Source organism: Corvus moneduloides, chromosome 18, assembly GCF_009650955.1.
Source record: "Corvus moneduloides isolate bCorMon1 chromosome 18, bCorMon1.pri, whole genome shotgun sequence".
NCBI lineage: Eukaryota > Metazoa > Chordata > Aves > Passeriformes > Corvidae > Corvus > Corvus moneduloides.
This window is the reverse complement of record NC_045493.1, coordinates 11978934-11998769: the sequence shown is the minus strand read 5'-3', so window position 1 is coordinate 11998769 and position 19836 is coordinate 11978934. Positions and strand designations below refer to the sequence as shown.

The following is a 19836-nucleotide window of genomic DNA, read 5'->3' as shown; positions in this document are numbered from 1 at the left end:
ACATTTCAAGTGATTTATAGAGAATATTTTTAGCTTTGCTGTTACTTTTTGATACTTTTGATTATCCTGGCCTGGATGGTTTTAAGTAAATCACGGTGTGACAGCAGTGAGGGTAAACAAGTTACATTTGGCCACGGCATCAATCTCAAAGCCACATTTTATTTTTAAATTCTTTAAATATAACAAATCCTTTAAATTTTAAGTAGGGCTGTGGCTAGACTTAGGGTAGTGAGAGTTTAAAAGTTTGCATTCTCAATTAATCAGTATTTCCGTGATGAAATGTGATGGTGTGAGTGGTTGGATGACATCAGTCTCCCAGCAAATATATCTTTATCACCATCTATAAATAGACCTTGAGCTACTCTAGAAAGCACTTCCTTAAGAGAAAAGGGCTCTGAAAGAAACGAAACTCAGCAGGGAGCTGGCCCCTGTCACTGCTGTGTCATTGTCACTTGATGTGACAGCAGTCACCCGAGGGACACGGCTGTGTAACCCTCTCCCAGGGCTCATGGAAAGGCTGAGCAGGGAATAAACCTCCACGCTGATCTCAGCAGAACCTGCAGGATCAGAGCAGCTGCTCGCCTCGCCCGGCAGCACCAGGATAACACCTGAGCCCTTCACTGGGGAATGCACTTTGGCCATACGAGCTGGGAAACAAGCACTGGCACTTGTGTAACTGCCCATAAACCTGTAAAGTCAGTTTTGTGATGAAAGCTTCGGCCACCACGAGACTGCTACATAACTAAAATAAATAATGAAATACCTTATAAAAGTGTTTACCTGAGATACAGCCACTAGTAATTCTAGTTAACTGCTTTATAGCCTCTTGTCAGTCACAGAGGCAGAAAGCCCTGGGTTTTACTGTGGCTTTTATGAAGTTTGATTGTAACTGGGTCTGAGGGTAACAAGGGATGGGATGAAAATGTTAATTGAACATGAAAAGGACCCTCACAAATCTCCACTTAAACACAAGGCACCTGTGGTCACCCTGTCATGCTGAACTCTGCTTCAGTCTTATGATATTAGGTATCATATACAGCTGCCTATTAATTATCTATCTATAATTTATTACATATAATAGATATATAAAAATATATGCAACATGTACATAATCTGTACTATTATATATTACCTATATAACCTACATCTATAATAATATAATTATATATATAATTATTAATTTTTATTTATATTGTGTATAAATATAGTGCATAACAGTATAGGTATATAAAATATGCAAAAATGCATATATATATATATATAGGCACAAGCAAGCCATAGATACATAAGGCTACACATACATAGAGAGGACTCTCTCTATATAGATTTATGTGTATATAGATATATTTATGCACAGTTAGCTAATTTACTGCCTCCCTCTGCCCCACAGCTCAGGGTCACTTTGCTGCAACCAACAGACCCCCTGTCATGGCCCTGGCCCTGCCATCAACCCCCTCCTGAACAACAAAGCAACACAAATATATTTTAAATATTGCTCCTTTAATAATCTACATCCTGGTAGTTGCTCCAAGGGAAGACACAGCTGACAGGATTTTGATTCTGCCCCCCACATCTCTCCACATCAGCAATTCCTTATTGCTGAAGACTTCTCTAGCCCCCGGCTCCCTTAGGCCACGGTTAGATTTAATTCTGCTAATTATCTTAAATATAAAATGTAATGCAACTGATCCCTTGACATTGCTGTAGTAATAAAAAATAGAAAAGGAAAAAAAAAAATAAAAACGTTTGTATCCTTATTGCCAGTGTGTGTCAGTAACTGCTTTTCCCTTACAAAAGCCCTGCTCCACGTGCTGGGGAAGGTGAACGTTTCCCTTCCTGCTGAGGGCTGATCCCACGCCAAAATGAAGTCAAATATTCCTCAGGCTGGAAAAAGGGGAATTTAAAAAAATGGTTGCAAGAAAAGCCCACCAGTTTCCTACTGTAAAACCAGTTCACAGTTCTTGAAAAGGGTTTGAGCAGTACAGTAGAGCTACATTTACTGAAAACTTCTAGTGCTGATAAAGTCCTTAAAAAAAATAATAACCCAAACGAACCCCAAATTAAATTAAACCGGGAGAGCCGGTTGGCAGGCGAGGAGGAGGAGGAAAAAGGAGGAGGAAGAGAAGAAGGAGGAGGAAGAGAAGAAAGAGGAGGAGAGCACTCAGCGCTGCCCGGGGAGCACAGGAGCCCTGCTGCTCTACAGTTCAGAAAAAAGGAAAACAAAAAATAAAATATATTCCTTAAAAAATATCCAGTTTGGGACTTTTTTTCCAGGCCGGGCAGTGAGGAGACCCCGCGCTTGAAGGCACAGCAGCGCAAAGGCAACGTGATGTGTGGGGCCTCCGCCAGCCCTTCCCGGGGCCGGGGCCTCGCTAGGGCTGCAACGAGAGGGGGACAAAGCCAAATATCAGAACTCGTGCCCAGAACATCCCCCCTGCTCTGTTTGCACCCCCCCACCCGGGCCCCACCTCTGCTAGGCCGGGTTTCTGGGCAATGGGGGGTTTCTTGAGGATGCCTCGTCGCGGTGCCGGCGCCGGCTTGGCCTCCCCGTCCTCCGGCGCGTCCTCGCAGCCCCCGGCCAGGACGTAGTGCTGCTTCCTCAGCTCGCCCAGCCGCACCCGCTCGCCCTCCAGCCGCTTCTCCAGCTCCAGCACCTTCACCTGCACCCAAAAACCATCCTGGGACCTGTGCTGGGGGCAGAGGGACCCCCAGTGCGGGTCTGGGTCTGTTCGCAGCCGCACCGAATCCACCTCGTGGCCATACCTGTGTTTCCATCTCTTCCTTCTTCAGCTTGATCAGGGACATGCCTGAGAAGTCCATGGTGTCTGAGAAGGAAAGCAGGGTCTCTACTGAGTGCACCCCTCACAGAGGACACTCACATGCCAGAACAGAGCTGGATGGACACCTCGGGGTGTTCCCCAGGCTGGAAAGGGATTTGGAGTGGGTTTTTCTACCTTTTCCTTGCAAAAACCTCACCTTTCTCCTCTATCTGCTCTTGGCCTGACTTTGTGGAAGCCACCACATTTGCTGCCATCTCATTGACGTTGCGTGAGCACTCCTGGAGCTTGGCCAGGTTCCTGCTGCTCTTCTCGGCCTTCACCTGCAACGAGCACAGGGACGGCTGTGGGTGCCCACCATAAACCCCCCATGGAGCTCCCGGGAGCCCCAGGCAGACGCAAAGAGCTTTTGGGCACGAAAACCTGGGCGTGGAAAGAATGGATGGATGGACAGATGGGAAGGTTTATCCTCAGTGATCCCATCACGGCCAGACAAGGTGATCCCTACAAAGCCCTTCAGCCCTAGGGCACAAAACCAGCTCTGCTCCCACCTGAGCCAAGCACTCAGTGAAGACACAGCTCTGTTTTTTTAACCATCCTCTTAATTTCAAAACCATCTGCTGTAAAAATCCGTATGGATCCCCATCCCCCTGCACCTGCATCCCTGTGTGCTCACTGAAACCTCCACCCCTCACTTCCACCCACACCAACAGGAAAGGCAGCAAGGACCAAAGTCCACCATCCTCAATTCTGCAGCTGCTTTTTTGGATTTCTTGTTAGGTATTAACATTTTCTTTACATAACCAGCTTGACAGGAGGATTTACACATCTTCATTTCCAAGGCAAGCCTCAGGTGAGGGAATATGAACACATGGATTAAAAGCCTAGACTGACTGGAAAACTGCAAGAGGTTCCCTTCTCCCTGCTCTGGGAAGGCTGCAGGACTGGCAGACAGGATGGGAACACTGTGGGACAGAATGAGGAGACATCCAGAGGATCCTGCTGGACACCCACCTTGGAGGCAGCCACCAGCTGGGCTGTGCTGGCAGCGATTTCATGGGAGCAGACGATCAGTTCCTCGTATTTCCCTGTGTGCAGGACAACCCTGTCCGCAGACTCCCTGCGTTGGGGGTCGGAGGGGAGATTGTGTCAGAGACTGTGCACGACAGAGCAAGTGCAAATTATTCATCTCCTGCTAATACCCTCAGAAATCAGCAGCTGGATCCAGCAGCTTTGCAATTACAGAATCATGGAATCATTAAAGTTGGAAAAGATCTCTAAGATCTTTGAGTCCAACTGTTATTAAAGCTCACATACAAAGCAATTATTCAAAGCCATGATCCGGGTGATTTGGACAGAGACAGGATTTTGTTTCCATAATGGATGAGCTTTTTAAAGCTTTTCTCAAAAGATCCCCCCATATTTCCTGCATTGGCACAGGGAACGCCCTGCCCCGATGCCAACCACCCCATCCACAACCATCTGAGCAGGAGCCAGGACAGGGGGGATTTGATTTCCCATTTTGCAGACAGGGAGGAACTGCCATCCCTAGCTGGGTGACCCTGTGGTTCAACCTGGGCTGTGATGCTCCGTGAGGAATTAGCAATGACCCAAACTGAGGGTCCATAAAAAGTCAGCAAAGATCTCCGTAAGGAATTAGCAATGATGCTCTGTGATGCCTCAGCAGTGGGACACTTTGGATGACTGGGTGACAGGGAAGCGTGAGCCAGCCCTGGGTGTGCTGTGTCCCCGGGGAAGCTCCCACTCTGGGGGTACCTACACGAGCTGTGTGGCTCCCCAGCCCACGGCCTTGGAGGCAGAGATCAGCCCTTCGGTCCAGCGCGAGTTCTTGGCGTAAAACTCCTGAGTTGTTGCTGCCCCCTGTTGTTACGAGAATATTATGGCCTGGATTAACTTGTGCCTAATATCCAACAACATATAAATCCATGTAAAATATCCCTAGGAAGTGCAACAATATATAAATTCATATAGAAAGTCATAAATCAAGGGAGCGACAGCATTCCTGTGCTCTTCATGCTGTTCTTACTGACCTGCTTAAATAATTATCAAGAAAACCAACACTGGAGCCCCAAGCCTGCAAATTTGGGCTGGGTTTGGTTTAAAACACTCAAGTTTGGGCCATCATCTTTAGATGGACAAGGCTTTGCAAGGGTGACAGTGATTTGTGCAGAGAGCACAGGGCTGAGCAGCCCATGTCCAGCAGCTGGTACTGCCAGAGCACTGCTAACATGGGAAACCATGAAATCCAGAGTGTTTCTGCAATTTAGGGGAAATTCTCCTGTATTTGATGTCAGCACAAGAAAGATGAGTGCAAGGCAGGACTTACCCGGCCACTTTCTACTATCTCCTTCTGGAGGTTTGTAGATGTTGTTACAAGAAGTCTAATAGCCTGGAATGAAGGAAAACAGGTTTTAGGGTTTGATGGGGGTCTTATAGAGGAGGATTGATGCTGCTGATGGTTGGAAGTTACAGTTTTGTGCACCCCAGGTGGGTTTCTGCAGCACTGACCTTCATTAGATCCGTGCAGGAGTTCAGAATCCTGGAGGGAAGCAAGAGAAAAGTGTTCAGCATTCAGGGAAGCTTTGGCCTCAGAAAATGGGTCTTTTTTCAAGACCAAACAGCCTGTTTTGGAGCAGAGCACACTCCAGCAGGGCATGGGGCACAGACCTGCCACACACCCCTCCCCAAAACTCACCGCTCGTTCACTTCCAGCTTAACCCCAGAGCTCTCGTTCCTGGCCTGGCTCATCATCTCCTGTTGGGAAACACAAGGGGAAGGGGTTGGATGCCACGTTGGGGCGAGAAGGGTGGAGGAGTGATGGACACTCTGCTGCCCCAAGGCCCCAGAATGACCCATCCTGCAGCTCTGTCTCACCTCTATCCTCCTGACAGCATCCTCAATTGCCTCCGAGGTGGAGGCCATCTCCTTCTCAACCATGTCCCCCAGCTCCTCCTGCTTGATGTCCAAGCTCTTGGGTCTCAGCTCCTGCCAGGGGTGGCAGCAGGCACCAAGAGGTTTTAGGCAGAGGGACAGAAGGGAATATTCATAAGGAATAACTACAAACCAAGGTATCCAATTGCTTTCCTGACACCCCCCCCCCCCCGCAATAATTAAAGTTGCAGCAGCAGCATTCTGCAGCCTACAAAGGTGAAGGCACCAACTTGAAGCAAACATGGCACAGGGACCTCAGAGGTAAGAAATGCCCCAAATCAAGGTGACAAAACTCCATCACAGGAGCAGCTTCTGCTCCAGAGGGCTCTGGAGAGCTGAACTGAGGAGTGGTGCAAAGGAAAACACTAATAGGGGCTTCACGAGCTAAAATACCGACAGCTGGGAAGTTTCATTCCACAGGGGTTACTGGGCTGAAAGACTTCAGCTGATCTGAGGGCAACCAGCTCTGTGCACCACCAGGATGGGTCTCGGTGCTCAGAAGCTGAGATGGCTCAAGGAAAGCACCGGAATTTGTGGGTATGGGGGACAAACCATTCCAAAGTGTTCCCTGTGACCCACCCTGCCAGCCACGAGTGGGAAGGTGGCTGTGCTGGGCTCCATCTCCTACCTGGGCCAGCTGCAGGACCCCTCGCAGCGCCCGCCGCACGTCCCCCAGCTCGGCATGGCTCAGCCTCTGCCTGTCCTTCAGCTCGTCCAGGTACTCCAGGCTCCGCTGGCCACAGTCCCGACACGTCTCCGTAAGCCCTGCGGAGAGCATGGCTTGGTGCCAGCCCCTGGCTGGGCAAGGAGTCCCTTCATCCCAGCCCTGCCACCCTCATCTTCCTCCTCCCCTCATCCACAGCATCCAGAAAATTTCTTCTAGATTACAAGCGAGTTTCCAGGAGCAATGTGATGTTCCTGGCCCAGGGAGGGGCACTAGAGGGCAGGGAATGTCAGGAAGGGGAGCATGGGGAATGTGCTGCCCTCGGTAAAATCTGCTCCTGGCAGAGAGGGCTTTGGCATGGCCTCCCTAAAGAAAAGCTCCATGAGGAAAAATCCCCCTCAACACACGCTGCATCCCTGCACTCACGGTCAGCGTGGTCCGTGGGGGCCAGGTGGGACGTGGCGCTGCCGTTGACGATGGTGTCGGCCGTCAGGTGTGCGAAGAGGGCCAGAGCCCCCACCAGCCCTGCAGCATCTGCCACAGACAGCACAGGGTCAGGAGCTGCCAGCCCAGGGCACCCCCTGCCAGGTCCTGGGGGCTGTAGCCCGTCCTCAAAGGCACTCAAGGATCAGTACAAGACTCAGAGATGTTGGGATTGACCCCTCCAGCTTGAACGAGCCCACGGGAAGCCCCCAGCCCCGTCTGTGTCCCTCTGCCACCAGGGCATTGCCGCTTGCCGATGGCCCCGGAGCCGCCGGGGGCTGCTGGATGCACGGAAACACGAGCAAGCTGGGAGCAATGCCGCCGGTCCCCAGCCCCAGGTACCTGCCATGGAGGCCACGTACTGCGCGTGCCCCTTCTCCAGGGCATCCGTGGACTCCAGTGCCGCCTGCGCCCGGCTCAGCAGGTAATCTGCAAGGAATTGCGTTGCGTCTCATCAGCACGGCCATGCTGGTGGGTGTCTGCACCATGAGGCACCACTGAGTGGAAGTGTATCCCTGGCTGGGGAATGGCGCTAAAATCTGAGCAAAGTAGTGCTGGAGATGAGAGCTAAAAATTCATCCTGGGAAGTCCGACCCCAACTGCCTCGGCTATGATGGAAAAAATGCCATGGGAGAGCTGAGATGCAACGTTATCTGTCCAGGAGGGAGAAGGCACAGCGTGTTTCAGCCCCCTGAATGAGCAGGACATACCTGGGGAGCTGGTGCAGCGGAGGTGCAGGGGGTCATCCAGCTTGGCCATGGCATCACGGAGGATGCCCTGGGCTTCCCGCACCGTCTGCTGCAGGACTCCAAACTGCTCCTCCAGCAGCTTCTGCTGCAGGCTCTGCTCCTGGTTGCTCTGTGAGGCAGGAGCAACAGGTGAGTGGCACGACTACAACACAGGATCCCCAACAGCAGCATATCTCTCGAGAGCCCCTTTCCAGGGTTAGACCCAACCACCCCATGACTGCTGGTGCACTGATATCCCATTGGCTACATCGGCCAGCATCCCCCAAACACCTCACACATCTTCACACAGCACTGTACCTTCTCCAGGAGCCTGCCCTGGAGCTCTCGGATCTCCCTCGTGGCCTTGTCTGCCTCCTGGCTCAGCTGCAGCTCCTTCTCCTCGACGAGGCCACGCGTGGACAGCAGCTCACACTCCTTCTCGCTCACCGACCGCCTCAGCACCTCCTTCTCTGCGTGCAGAGCATCCACCTGGGCGCTGAGCTCCACACCTGCCTGCCGTGGGGCCAGGACACCCTGTCACACCCCTGTCACTGCTGTGAGCCCAACAGACACGCGGGGGGAGCGCCGGACATGCCCAGCTCGTGACGCTGATGGGCTGGGCCCATGCTCAGCCCTGCGACAGCTCCTCGGGCTGCTGTTGAACCTCTGGCTCAGCAGTGGTGGCAGGTCCATCACCCTGTGACAGGGTTTGATGGGGGCCTGAGCTCGTGCTGCCCCTCCCACCCCGTACCTGCTTGGCGTGGCTGAGCGAGCGCTGCGCCTGCTCCAGCTCCTCCCGGCGGGCGTCCAGCTCCTGCCGCAGCTGCTCCATCTGCACGCTCTGGTCCTCCAGCTGCAACCACACCCCGTGCCCAGGGCTCAGCCCCTGCCATGCCCTGGCCCCGCTTAGCACTGGCACACAGCAGGATGGAGGGAATGAACCCAGCCATATTTTGCAGGGAGAGGGTTCTGGGGTCTTGGGCAGGGGGCGTCTCCTGGAAGGGCTCCTTTTCCCACACCAGGAATTTTGGAGCAGCCCCCAGCTTGAGCCCCGGAGAATGAAAGCGCTCAAACCCACCGATTTGCATTGTGGCATTTTCTTGGGGGAAGAAAAGGCAGATTTGGGCAAGAGGAAGTGAAGAATATATTAACACCTTCCTGAGGAGCCAGGGCAACTCTTCCTTGGATTAGGGCCTGACATCAACAACAACCCCTTCCCCTTGCACCCAAATTGTGCCCAGCCACTGCTTTTCCCAGGCTGGGGAGGGCTCAGTGCTGGCAGCGAAGGATCTGGAGCTCACCTTCATCTCGGCCTCTCGCTTGACCTGCTCCACCTGAAATGCCAGCTGCTCCTTGACACGTGCCACCTCCTCCTGGCTCTGCTGCGTGACCGTCAGCTGCTTGGCGGTGTCAGCATTCTGTGGTGGGACACAGGGCTCACCAGGCATTCCAAGGGGGACCCTCACCGTCCCCACACTCATTCCAACCAAATTCTGGCTCAGGAGATAATTCCAAGATGCTTTTCTCACACCACCCAAAGGGTAGGCTGCCAGTGGACAAGGATTCAAGGGGTGCCCCCTGCCCGGTGCTCAGAGGGCGATGGAACCAACACAGGGGAACTGGGCAGGCACGAGCCATACCCGTGGTTGCAGAGGGACAAAGGGACAAAAACAAGACCAAAACACCCAAAGCAAAAAACAAAACAGGTGAGTGGCACAACTGAGACACAGGATCCCCATCACCAGTGTACCCCTTGAGAGCCCCTTTCCAGGATTAGAGCCAAGCATCCCATGACTGCTGGTACAAGCGATGTCCCACTGGCTACACTGCCACAGAAACCAGCAGAAACAGACCAAACAACAGCAAAACAGACCAAAAACCAGCAACAAAACCACCCAAAGGGACTATGATGGAAGAGGGAAAAGGTGCTCAGCTCTGCCTTGGATACCCCAACCCCAAAAGGGAGGGATTTAATCCGGGGACGCTGCCCTCAGTGTCAGTGCCCGCCTGCACAGGCAGCAGCGTTACCTTCCTCAGGAGCTCAGCGTGGGTGTTGATGAGCTCGCTGTGCTTCTCCTTCAGCTTCGTGTAGCGGATCTCGGTGGCGTTGGCTTTCTCTGCAGGGGTGAGAGACCCTCAGTGGCCGCAGCGAGGGCGGCCACATCCCCCGGGCTCCGCAGGGCTCCGCAGGGCACCTACTCTCAGCCTCGGCGCAGAGTCGCTGCGACCTGTCACTGTCCTGCTTCACCCTCTGCAGCCTCTCCAGCTCATCCCGCAGCTGCTCGTTGTCCACCAGCGCCTTCTGCTTCTGCTTGCGCTGCTCCTCCACTTCTCCCTCCAGGCTGTTCACCTGTGCCTTGAGCTGGGTGATGTAGCGCTGCGCCTGCGGGGTCACCGGGCACTGGAGCACAGCCCTACCCTCCCCAACAACCCTGTCCAGGTGCCCCACTGCAATTTGGGCAAAGCAGCTGTGGGATGCACAGGAAAGCTCTCCCCTTTACCCCTGCAGTCAACCTGTCCCTGTTGATAAGGTCAGGACAGCAAGGGACAGGTCTCACATGCCTCCACCCCATCAGGAGTCACATCGTGGCACTGGGAGAGGTCCCAAAACACAGCACTGGATGTCAGGGCCCCACTCCTGCTGCATCCCCTCAGGATTTCCACACCACGGCACCAAAACCCACCCCCATTCTCCCACCTCAGCTGCTCCCCAGCCAGCCTTTACCTCCAGTTTAATCTTCTCCATCTCTGCACGGAGCGTGTCCACCTCCTTCTTCAGGCTCTCGATCTGTGCATCCCTGTGGACAAAGGCAGGTTGATCCCACATGGCAGCGGCCCCTCGCCCCTGCTGGCCCCCCCATACCTGTCATCCCAAACGCCGTTGGGTGGCCCGAAGGTTTGCTCAAACAGGTCCGAGGTGATCTGGGGAGGACAGAGGGTGCTGAGCTGAGCCAGGACACAGGAGCCTGACCCCATCCCAGCCCCGGGCCCCCACCTGCGGCTCCGTGGTGGAAGTTGTGCTGATCTCAATGAGGTTCTCTGGCTCCTCATCCTCGGGGGCTTCCTCGGGGATGACGACCACCGGCTTCACGTGCTCGGCCAGCGCGGACGCCCGCAGGAAGTTTGGGGGGCTCTGTGGGGACAAGAAGCTGTTGCAGCCTTGCAGGGCGTTCAGGAACCGCAGCAGGCAGAGCGCCAAGGGAAGGGAGGGAGCCACCCCTGTGCTGCTGACAGGGCCAGAGGGTCCCTCTGCAGTGTCCCCAGACCCCAAACCTATCCATGGGGGCACCCACAAGCTCTGCAGAGCACCACACCAAATCCTGCCATACCTCCGGCAGCCGAGGGATCTGGATGAGCCGCTTGAAATACAGCATGTCGGACGCCTTCTTAAAGAAGTTTTTGAGGCTGGAGAGGACAGAAAAACAAAGGGGAAATGAGATGGGGCTTGGCAGGAGGGAGGGGACCCCACTTCCCCAGCTGGGACCCGGTTACCTGCGGAACTGCTCGTGGAAGCGGTCCCGGTGGCCCTGCAGGGTGTCGGCCGGCAGACCTGGGTGAGGAGGGACAGCTGTGACTGATCAGGCACTGCACGTGTGTTCACATGCACCCAGACCCCTCCTCTGCAAAAGCCAGCGGGGTAAAAGCCAGGAGGGAGTGGGATGTGAGGGGTCAGGATGGGAGTGGGGGATTCCCATCCCCAGCACAGGGACCAGGGATGGGGCACAGGGAGATGTGGGTGTGGGAACTCCAAAATACCCACACGAGGCCGCTGGCACTGTACTGCCCAGTGATCCCATGCAGGGGGCTGGCAGGCCAGGGCACTGTGGGTTTGAATTAATCAAGGACACGTGCTTCTAATTCCTTTATCTGGAATGTCTGTGTGGGATGGAGCAGGCCCCCAGAGCCCAGCTGGGATACAGGGACATGGCGATGGATGCCTCAATCCACACCAGCCTCATCCCCACGTGCAGAAGCCCACCCTGGGACAACACCAGCACGGAGCACATCCCCAGGACTCACAGGAGTGCAGCTTGAACATTAACTTGACGGCGTAGTGGTAGAGGTGGCTGCAGTCCTGGATGACCTGGATGAGGGGGGCCAGGCGGCACTGCACCGCCGACATCTGCGACACGGCCATCGAGGTGTTGAGCTGCCTGAAAACTGAGGGGAGCCGTGTTTGCAGAGCTGCCCGCGCCCAGGACGCCGCTTGATCATTAACCACGGTGGATGTGGGACACGGGGAAATGCCAGGGCTGCTGCCCTAACCTGAGACAACCCCACTCTGAGCAGCAAAAACACCCAAAGGGACCATGCTGGCAGAGAGAAGGGGTGCTCAGGTCTGCCATGGATACCCCAACCCCAAAAAGGAGAGATTTAACCCCAGGACGCTGCCCTGGAGCTGCTGCTGCACGACACAGCTGGGGAAACGGAGAGGTTTTGTTCCATTCTGTTTAATCATGCAAGGATCTGGGAGAGGATCCCAGGGCAGGGGACGAGCCCGGCGGCAGCGCAGCCTCGCCTGCCCCTGCTCGGAAACAGATCCCTTCCCTTGGCAGGGATCCAGGCAGCATATCCACCCCTGCTTCTTCCCCGCTCAGCTTTAAAGTATTTATGAATATAAATTCTCTGTATAACTGGGTCAGGAGGAGAAGCAGGAGGCTGTCGGGAGCCGGGAGCATGGTCGCTCCCGCTGTGCCCCGTTTTCCAGGGCAGCTCCGTGTTCCCGACTCTCGACAGAGGAAGAATCCACCACCTCTCTGAGCCATCTAAAAATTCCTATGGAGGTGAGAGACATGAGCAGGGGTCTCCAGCCCTCCCCAGAGGCATTTCAACAGGGGAAATGAGTCTTTAAAAAGAAGTACAGCCCCTTCCTCTGCTTCAGGGGGACAGAAAGGATTTGTGTAATGCATACGATTAACGTGGTTGTACCAAAAAAAAAATAAAAACGTATTTCAGAGCAGCTCTGCTCTGAAAACAACACTCTGCCTTGCTCAGGTGGGCTCAAAGCAGCCACATCCCCTACATATTTTCTTACAACTGCCTCTACACAGCTTCAACAGGGGAATCCAGCTGAGAAACCACCTCCGAAATCTCACGGGAGGAGGAGGAGGAGGAAGGACCTGAGCCTCCAACCTTGGCCTCCGAAATCTCACGGGAGGAGGAGGGACCTGAGCCTCCAACCTCAGCCTCCCGGAACTCCATTCCGGACCAAAGAGCGAAACTATTGCTCAAGAGCCCCAGGGCGAGTGGGAGGGACCTGCCCCTGCCACCTCCTCACCTGACTCCGACAGCTTCAGCTCACAGTCCAGGTAGTCAAACAGCTCGACCGTCAGCTGGAAGCTGCCAAAATAAACCAAAACTCCATCACTTGACAGCAGAGATGTCTTTGCTCCAGCTGCTCGTGTTCATTGGGAGTCCTCACAATGGCAAGGGCTCTGACTGACAAGAGTTTGGGGCTTTTTCTCCCTGCATTTACACACCACAGCGCTCTGTGGATGCAGGAGGAATCAGGCACCATCCAAACAATTCACAAAATCCCGGTGGCTGCCCCATCCTGGAGTGGTTTCATTAGCAGGACGCTGCCAGCTGGGTGTCACAGAGCAGGTGGCCCTGCCAAGACACTCACATGTTGTTCACATCCGTCCCTGCAGTCTTTTCCAACACCTCATCCGACACTTCGAGGCCCGGGGGGAACTCGGGATGCTTTGGAAAAGGAAGAAGAAGCCATCAGTTGCTGCTGCTATTTTTGCTGGTGTGGCACATCCCCTCGTTACAGTGGTGCAGAGGGTCTCACCTTGACGTGGAAGGAGATCTTGGTGAGCAGGAGCCGTGTGTAGATGTTCACCAGCTGCCCGTACCTGTCGTGCAAATGGCCCTGCAGAGACACGAGAGGAGACATGGGGAATCCGGAGCAATGTGACCAGAGCCAGCAGATCCCACAGGAGCCAGTGAACCTGTGCCAGCCACGGACACCACCATGGCTCCACCACGGACACAGCCATCACCCCAAGGGAGCAGAGACAGATGGTGATTTCAGGCAGTGCTCCACCCCCTCTGTGCCCACCATGTTCCTCAGCACCCACCTCCAAAGCCCCTGGGAGGCACAAACCTCCACTCTGCCCCACTCACCCACAGGTCCCCCGTCTCTCGGATGTTGCTGCGGTACCTCTGGCAGTCCTGGAGGACCTGGGGACAAAAAAGGGAGGGATGTGGCACAGTGGGACTGGCACTGGTGAGCACCTGCCTGCCCTGATGCTAAGGAAGAGGAGGGATCTGGCCCCTTACACCAGTCCAGCTCTGGGAGAAGTTCCAGCCTTTCCATGGCACCCAAAGGTCGGGGATTTGCATGGGGAAGTTTCAAAGATGCTAGACCACAGAGTGCCCCATGGCCTGGGAAAGGTGGCTGGGGTAGGGAAGGGAACCCACCCCCTGTGCAGAGGGATGTTGGCAAGAGCCAAAAATTTCCCCCTGCCGGTGAAGCAGGAGGGACAGTGCAGAGGGGACACTCACATTGGGGTGGCCGTCGCGCAGGACCTTGTGCAGGACGTGGCAGAACTTCCAGCTGAGGATGGCACTGCTGGGCAGGGGCAGCCCGATGGCGTAGGACCAGAAGGTGAACGCCCCCTTCTCGTGGTGTGTCCCCAGGATGATCCCTTCCAGTGCAGTCAAGGCCAACTGGATACACACAGAGCAGGGGACAGGCTGGGCTGGGGACTGTTCTTGTTCAACTTTCATTGAAAAGAGGACATGCTCGGGGTGCCCCATGAGCACAGGGACCACCAGCACAATGCTGCGCCCCCAGATAAGACCCCCATTCATCATTTCGGGTGCACTTCCCCCTGCCAAGGGCACGCTGGGGTCCTCTGCACTTTACTGCCAAAGAAATGCAATTTTATTGCGCTGCTCTTGTTTGCCTTTTCACTGATGGATGAACCTACGTGATGCCACCCCCCCAGCCCAGCTCTGCGTGGATCGATCTCTCTGTCTCCCAAATCTCCTGTGGCTCCAGCATCAGGGGGTGACATCCCCACATCCCAAACTCCTCTGTGTTGTCCTGGTGAGCCAAGGGAAAGGATACGGCGGGCATGTTTCTCCTTCACTGGTGCTTCCTGCGTGTTTATGGCTTTGCTGATGCTGATGGCCTGCAAGAGGAGGGGAGAGAGCGGCTGTCAGACATGGTGGGACCCCCACACCTACCCCGACATGCAGTGCTGGTGCCTTTGGGGAATACCCTAAATTTTAGAAGACATTTGTCACCTCAAAGTCATTTGTAACACATCAGAATAGGCCTTTTTATCCACAAACAAAGCACCCATTAAACCCCCCCATCCCCAGCAGGATCTGTCAGGATGTGACCACTGCCGCTGGTGCTCCCGGCTGTCCCTGTCCCAGGAAACCAATTTTTGCATTTTTGCAGCCTGAACTCAGCGCCGTGCCCGGGGAACATTAAAGCACAACAGTGAGATGCCAAATTCCAGGGTTGTTTGTGTAATCACAAGGAGCCTTTGAACCACAGGGCAGTGGTTTGGGTTCTTCTGAGGATGTTGCTGCGCGCAAACAGCACGTGGGGAAATGCAGCCCCCAAGCAAGGAGGGAGTGGCAGCCTCAATGCCCATCTTGATGGAGCGAAAATTCAGAGCAATGTGATTATCAGAGCAGGATTATCTATATTTTGATCTGTTTGATCACAGCACACTTTAAATTATGGATTTATTTCAAAAGATGACCCCAGACTGGGGTCGGTTGCATCTCCCATGTGTTGATGGGCTGCAAATCCAAGTTGCTGTGTTTGATGAGGATCCTCCTCCTCCTCAGACTCAACTGAGCTGCTTCACCCTTGCAGAAGCACTTGGGCTGTGCCTGTGTCCATGAGCCCTCTGTCATGAGCAGAGGAAAAAGGTCCCAGCTGGGAACGCAGGAAGCGGCCCCGCTGCCAGCACTTGTGCCGGAAGAGGAACTCGGTCCCTCCCTGCAGCTCCACAGCCCTAAAACCTTATAAAATTCCTATCTACCTGCCCAGGAAAGCACCTGCTTCCACATGGCTGCTTGTCCAGGGACACCTCTGAAATGAGGTGCTTTCCTGTAGGAGGAGGAACCCGATGCCAAGTTATCGAGTGCTCCTGACTTATGCAGGAGGAACCCGACGCTGAAGGGGCGATGCCAAAGGTGTCCATGCACCAAACCCACCCCAAAGGAGTCTAGAACAGCCACCCACAGACTGGCCATGACAGCAACAAAACTGTGAATCATCCCAGAGAGTGAATGTGTCCCAAAAGGCTGAGCCAGCTGCTGGGCAGAGCGGTTGCTTTGCCTTTCCTGCACCCGCAAAGCCCCGGTGTTACCCTGCCATGTGGGGCCGTGAAGCGCCAGCCGAGTTAAGCCGGTGACTTGCTGTAATCCTCTTATCCCCAAAGGTTAACGAGGCTCCAGTGCCTGGGAACAGGCACTTGCAGCACAGCTGCCTCTCCCCAAGTGCCTTCACAGCCCCCCAAAAGATTGCAGCTGGCAGAGGCTGTGCCCTCAATGGCAGCTTGGCCAGGGAGATGTGCTCAGGAGTGCCAGCACCTCCCAGTCTGGCACCAAAGGCACAGGATACTGACAGAAGGGAAGGTTTATCACAGGGAGCAACCAAGCCGAGGCAAGGCAGGGTTTGGAAATGCATCTTGCAGTGAAGACCCTGCTGGTCTGTCCCAAATCAGAGCTGTAATTCCCACTGGCAGTGGTGGTTTTATTGCATTTATTGCCCTTAGTCTCACTGCTAGCCTGACCAGCCAAAATTCAACCCAGAAGCTGCTGGAGAGGTTGGTTTCATCCTCGGTATTCAGTGCAGAGGTTTCACTGAGCCATTTCATGTCCAGCACAAGGACTGGACCCATGTGGGGGCAGCCCCAGCCCACCCACAGCACGACCATGAGACACTGTGTCCAGTGCAGTCCCAAATAAACCATGGTGGCACAGAACCAATGCCAATCCCTCAGGGCTGCCAGCCCAGGTGTGCTTTCACCGCCTCCAAACATCAGGCTGGCCAGGAGATCCAGGAAAACAGGATGGTGGGACCAGGGATGGGCATGGGGCGATGCTGCAGCCTGGGACACACGTGCTGTCAGGATATCCCTGCTGGCTGCCTGGCAAAGCTGGGCTGTGGAGGATGGCTCCGAAATGGGGAGACTTGCCCTTGATCCAACCTCTTGGGACACCACTGGCACAGCTGGAGATGGGCAGGCCCTGGTTGTAACTGCAGGTGCACAACCAGCCTGGCCACAACTTTGATGCACCCCGGGACTGTTCCCCATCACTGACAGGCACCAGGGTGAGGGGCAAACCCCAAAACCTGCCCGGCTGTGGGCTGTGGGAGCCCACAGGGGTGCAGCCCCAATGCTTTGCTCACAGTCTGCACGTACCAAGCTGGTGACTAAAGCCAGGATCAAAGCGCCCAAATGAAGGAGCACATCCACCCTTTCGTTCCAGGCTGCTTTTAATTACGGCTGATCCTCCCGCCCACGGCTCCCCGGAGCCCCAGCATCCCAAAGGGTCACAATTCCCACCTGGCAGGTGGATGCTGGGTCCCAACACGATGCCACAGCAGGAGAGATTTTTTGGCAGTAGGACATCAAGCTGGCCAGGCAGCACGAGAGCTGTCAGAACAGCTGAGCTACGAACGGCTGCTCCAGAGTTCCCTTCCTAACGCTGCTCCTTCCCAAATCACACCAGGAAAGCACCACTTGGCAGTCACACACACTGTAATCCTGCAGGTTCCAGAGCTCACTGGATTTTTAACCTTTTTGTTTAAGAAAAGCAAAAATTGGCAGCAGAAAAGAGCACGTTTTTCCTCCTGCCAGGCTGCCGAGCGAGCGCTTGCTGTGGGGTGGTGATTTCCTACTTCCCACACACGGCTTCTCCAAGGGGGTCATCTACATCACCCTGACATAAGACATGGAAAAAGCACTTTCAGGGAAAGCAGGTGACCTTCATATCACCCACGAGGACCTGGGATCACAGCAGGGTCAACAACCCCCCTCTGTATCCACAGACATCACCCAGGCCCTCACAGGGGAAAAAGGGATGGGGCTCTGGATTCCTGCAGCATCGCTCTCCAGCGTGGTACAGAGTCCTTGGACAGCAGAGGTGCCACCAGCACCCCTGTGACACGGAGACAAGGAGGGGACACGGCACCAGCACCCCCATGACACAGAGGCGATCGGCGGCCGGCTCGGCAGCTGCTATAATTAGAGGTAAAAGGCAGATCAATACCCACGTTCTGACACTGAACAGTTCTGCTCTCACTGAAGCACCACTACGGAAACCACATTGGTGTAAAGCTCCTTTAGGACAGTTTTTAGCAGTTGCTGCAGAAAGGTCAGGTCTGGGCAGTGAATGTGACCATCAGCCGGTGAGCCTGGGGTCAGACAGCTAAAAGCTCCAATGGAGAGCAACCACCTCCTTGCCCTGTCCACGTCTCTGCCCACAGCATCCCTGTGACCGAGTGGATTTCCAGAGCACAAGTGCCAGTGCCCAAAATGCCCTGGAAGGGCGGGAGGGAGGAGGGCCCCGCTCCTGCCCGGCCGGCACCGGCAGCCCTTGGCGCACGGGGCAGCGCTGCCGCCGCGATCATTTATCAGCGGTGCCCAGTGGGACGATTGAAGGAGACGCGTCCAGAGGGAACCGGAATTGCCGGTTTGCTCGTGTTGCTCCCCAAACCCAGCAAGCTCCGTTTCCTACCCAGCACCGTGACCCTGCGAGGCCTGAAATTCCCACCTGCCTTCGCTGGCGCTCTCCGGGGCCAGGGGCTGAGGAAGGAACAGCAGAGTAAAGAGGCAAAGGGAAAAACATCTGCGATGAGTGCACAGCCCGCAAAAGCAGAGGGGTCAGAGGAGGCGTGCAGGAGGGCACTGTTATTTTTGCTGGGGCGGCAGCGAGCCCGTCCATCCCTCTGCCCATCCCTCTGCCCACGCTGAGTACTTCACTTCCCACCAGCCCCGTATGTGCCCGACCACTGCCCGCCCCGTGGGGGCCACAGGACTACGGACACCCCGGCCAAGCCGGACACGACGGGTCACAAACGCATTTGGGTTTTGTTTCCACTCTGCCACCCTCCGTGGGTCCAAACACCCCGATGCCCGCGGTGACCAAACAGTCCCCGGTGTGGTTGGGGCCGGGGCTCAGCAGGGATGCGGAGATGCCCATTCCCGGGGCGGGGGACGCGGGGCTGCCGCGGAGCCCCCGGGCTCTGCCGCGCTCCCGCCGACACCGTGAAACTTTCCCTGTGTGCTGCCGGCCGTGTTTACCTGCGATAAGGCCCGGGAGGTGCGGGGGGAGGCACACCGCCTGCGCGGGGCCCCGCTGCCCGCGGGGGTGCACGGCGGGGCCGCGGTGCCGGGCGCGGGGGCGGCGGGACGGGCGGGTGCCCACGCGGGACCGTCCCGCGGCCGCGGCGGGAGGAAGCGGCGGCGCAGGTGGGGGCGGGGAGCGCGCGCCGCGCCGGCACCGGGGACGGACGGGCGCACACGAGGACGGACAGAGGGACGGCGGCCGCGCTGCCCCACCGGGGCTTCCCCGGAGCCCGGCGGGGACCCGCGCACCCCATCCCGTCTCATCCCATCGCCCGAGAAGCCCCCGCGCCCAGCGCGCCCCGGGGCGATGCCCCGCGGAACGGGCCGGCTCGCCCCCTCTCCGAGCCGGGAGCGAGACCAGGACAAGAACCGGCACCGTAACCGCGGCCGGTCCCGCGGCCCCGCCGCCCCCTCCCGCCGTCCTTGCCTGGCTCTTGTCGAACTGCTCCCGCTCCGCCTCCAGGCTGTGCCCGCCGCGGCGACTCAGCACCCGCGCCGGCACGCTCTTGATGCTGTTCATGGTGGGCCGCGCTCGGAGCTCCGGTATCCGGTATCCGCGCTCGGGGCTCCGCGCTCCGGGACCCGCGCTCGGGGCTCCGCGCTCCGGGCAGGAGCGACCGGCGCCGCCCGCCCCCCGCCCCTCCCGGCCGCGCACTGCGCCGCGCACCGCCGCGCCCCTGGCGGCCGCGCCCGGAACTGCAGCGCAGCTCCCCCCGCGGGCAGGTGGGACCGCGCAGCCCCCGGGGGGACACGGACACGGACACGGACACGGACACGGACACGGACACGGACACGGACACGGACACGGGGCGGGAGACACGTCTCTTAGCGGCCCCCGCGGGGCACCAGGCACCGAGGTGATTCCTCAGCTCAGGAAACACCAGGAACGGCGGTCACCGCCC

At 56.3% G+C, this 19836-nt stretch overlaps 1 protein-coding gene across 1 annotated transcript; it reads right to left on the bottom strand.

Annotated features, from left to right (window-relative positions):
• Window positions 1-1479: 1479 nt before the first annotated feature.
• Window positions 1480-19575, bottom strand: HIP1R (huntingtin interacting protein 1 related). The gene is made up of 32 exons (XM_032127607.1): window positions 19362-19575; window positions 14683-14746; window positions 14115-14257; window positions 13734-13790; window positions 13399-13479; window positions 13231-13307; window positions 12883-12944; window positions 11625-11765; window positions 11097-11154; window positions 10934-11009; window positions 10600-10737; window positions 10468-10526; window positions 10330-10402; window positions 9804-9987; window positions 9633-9721; window positions 8906-9022; window positions 8356-8457; window positions 7923-8117; window positions 7587-7734; window positions 7219-7305; window positions 6820-6927; window positions 6358-6494; window positions 5673-5783; window positions 5494-5552; window positions 5307-5337; window positions 5125-5187; window positions 4558-4658; window positions 3792-3897; window positions 2977-3100; window positions 2764-2825; window positions 2469-2660; window positions 1480-2378 (listed from the first exon to the last, which is right to left on the bottom strand). The coding sequence occupies exons 1-32, from the start codon at window positions 19452-19454 to the stop codon at window positions 2373-2375; spliced, it is 3144 nt and encodes a 1047-aa protein (XP_031983498.1). The 5' UTR covers window positions 19455-19575; the 3' UTR covers window positions 1480-2372.
• Window positions 19576-19836: the final 261 nt, after the last annotated feature.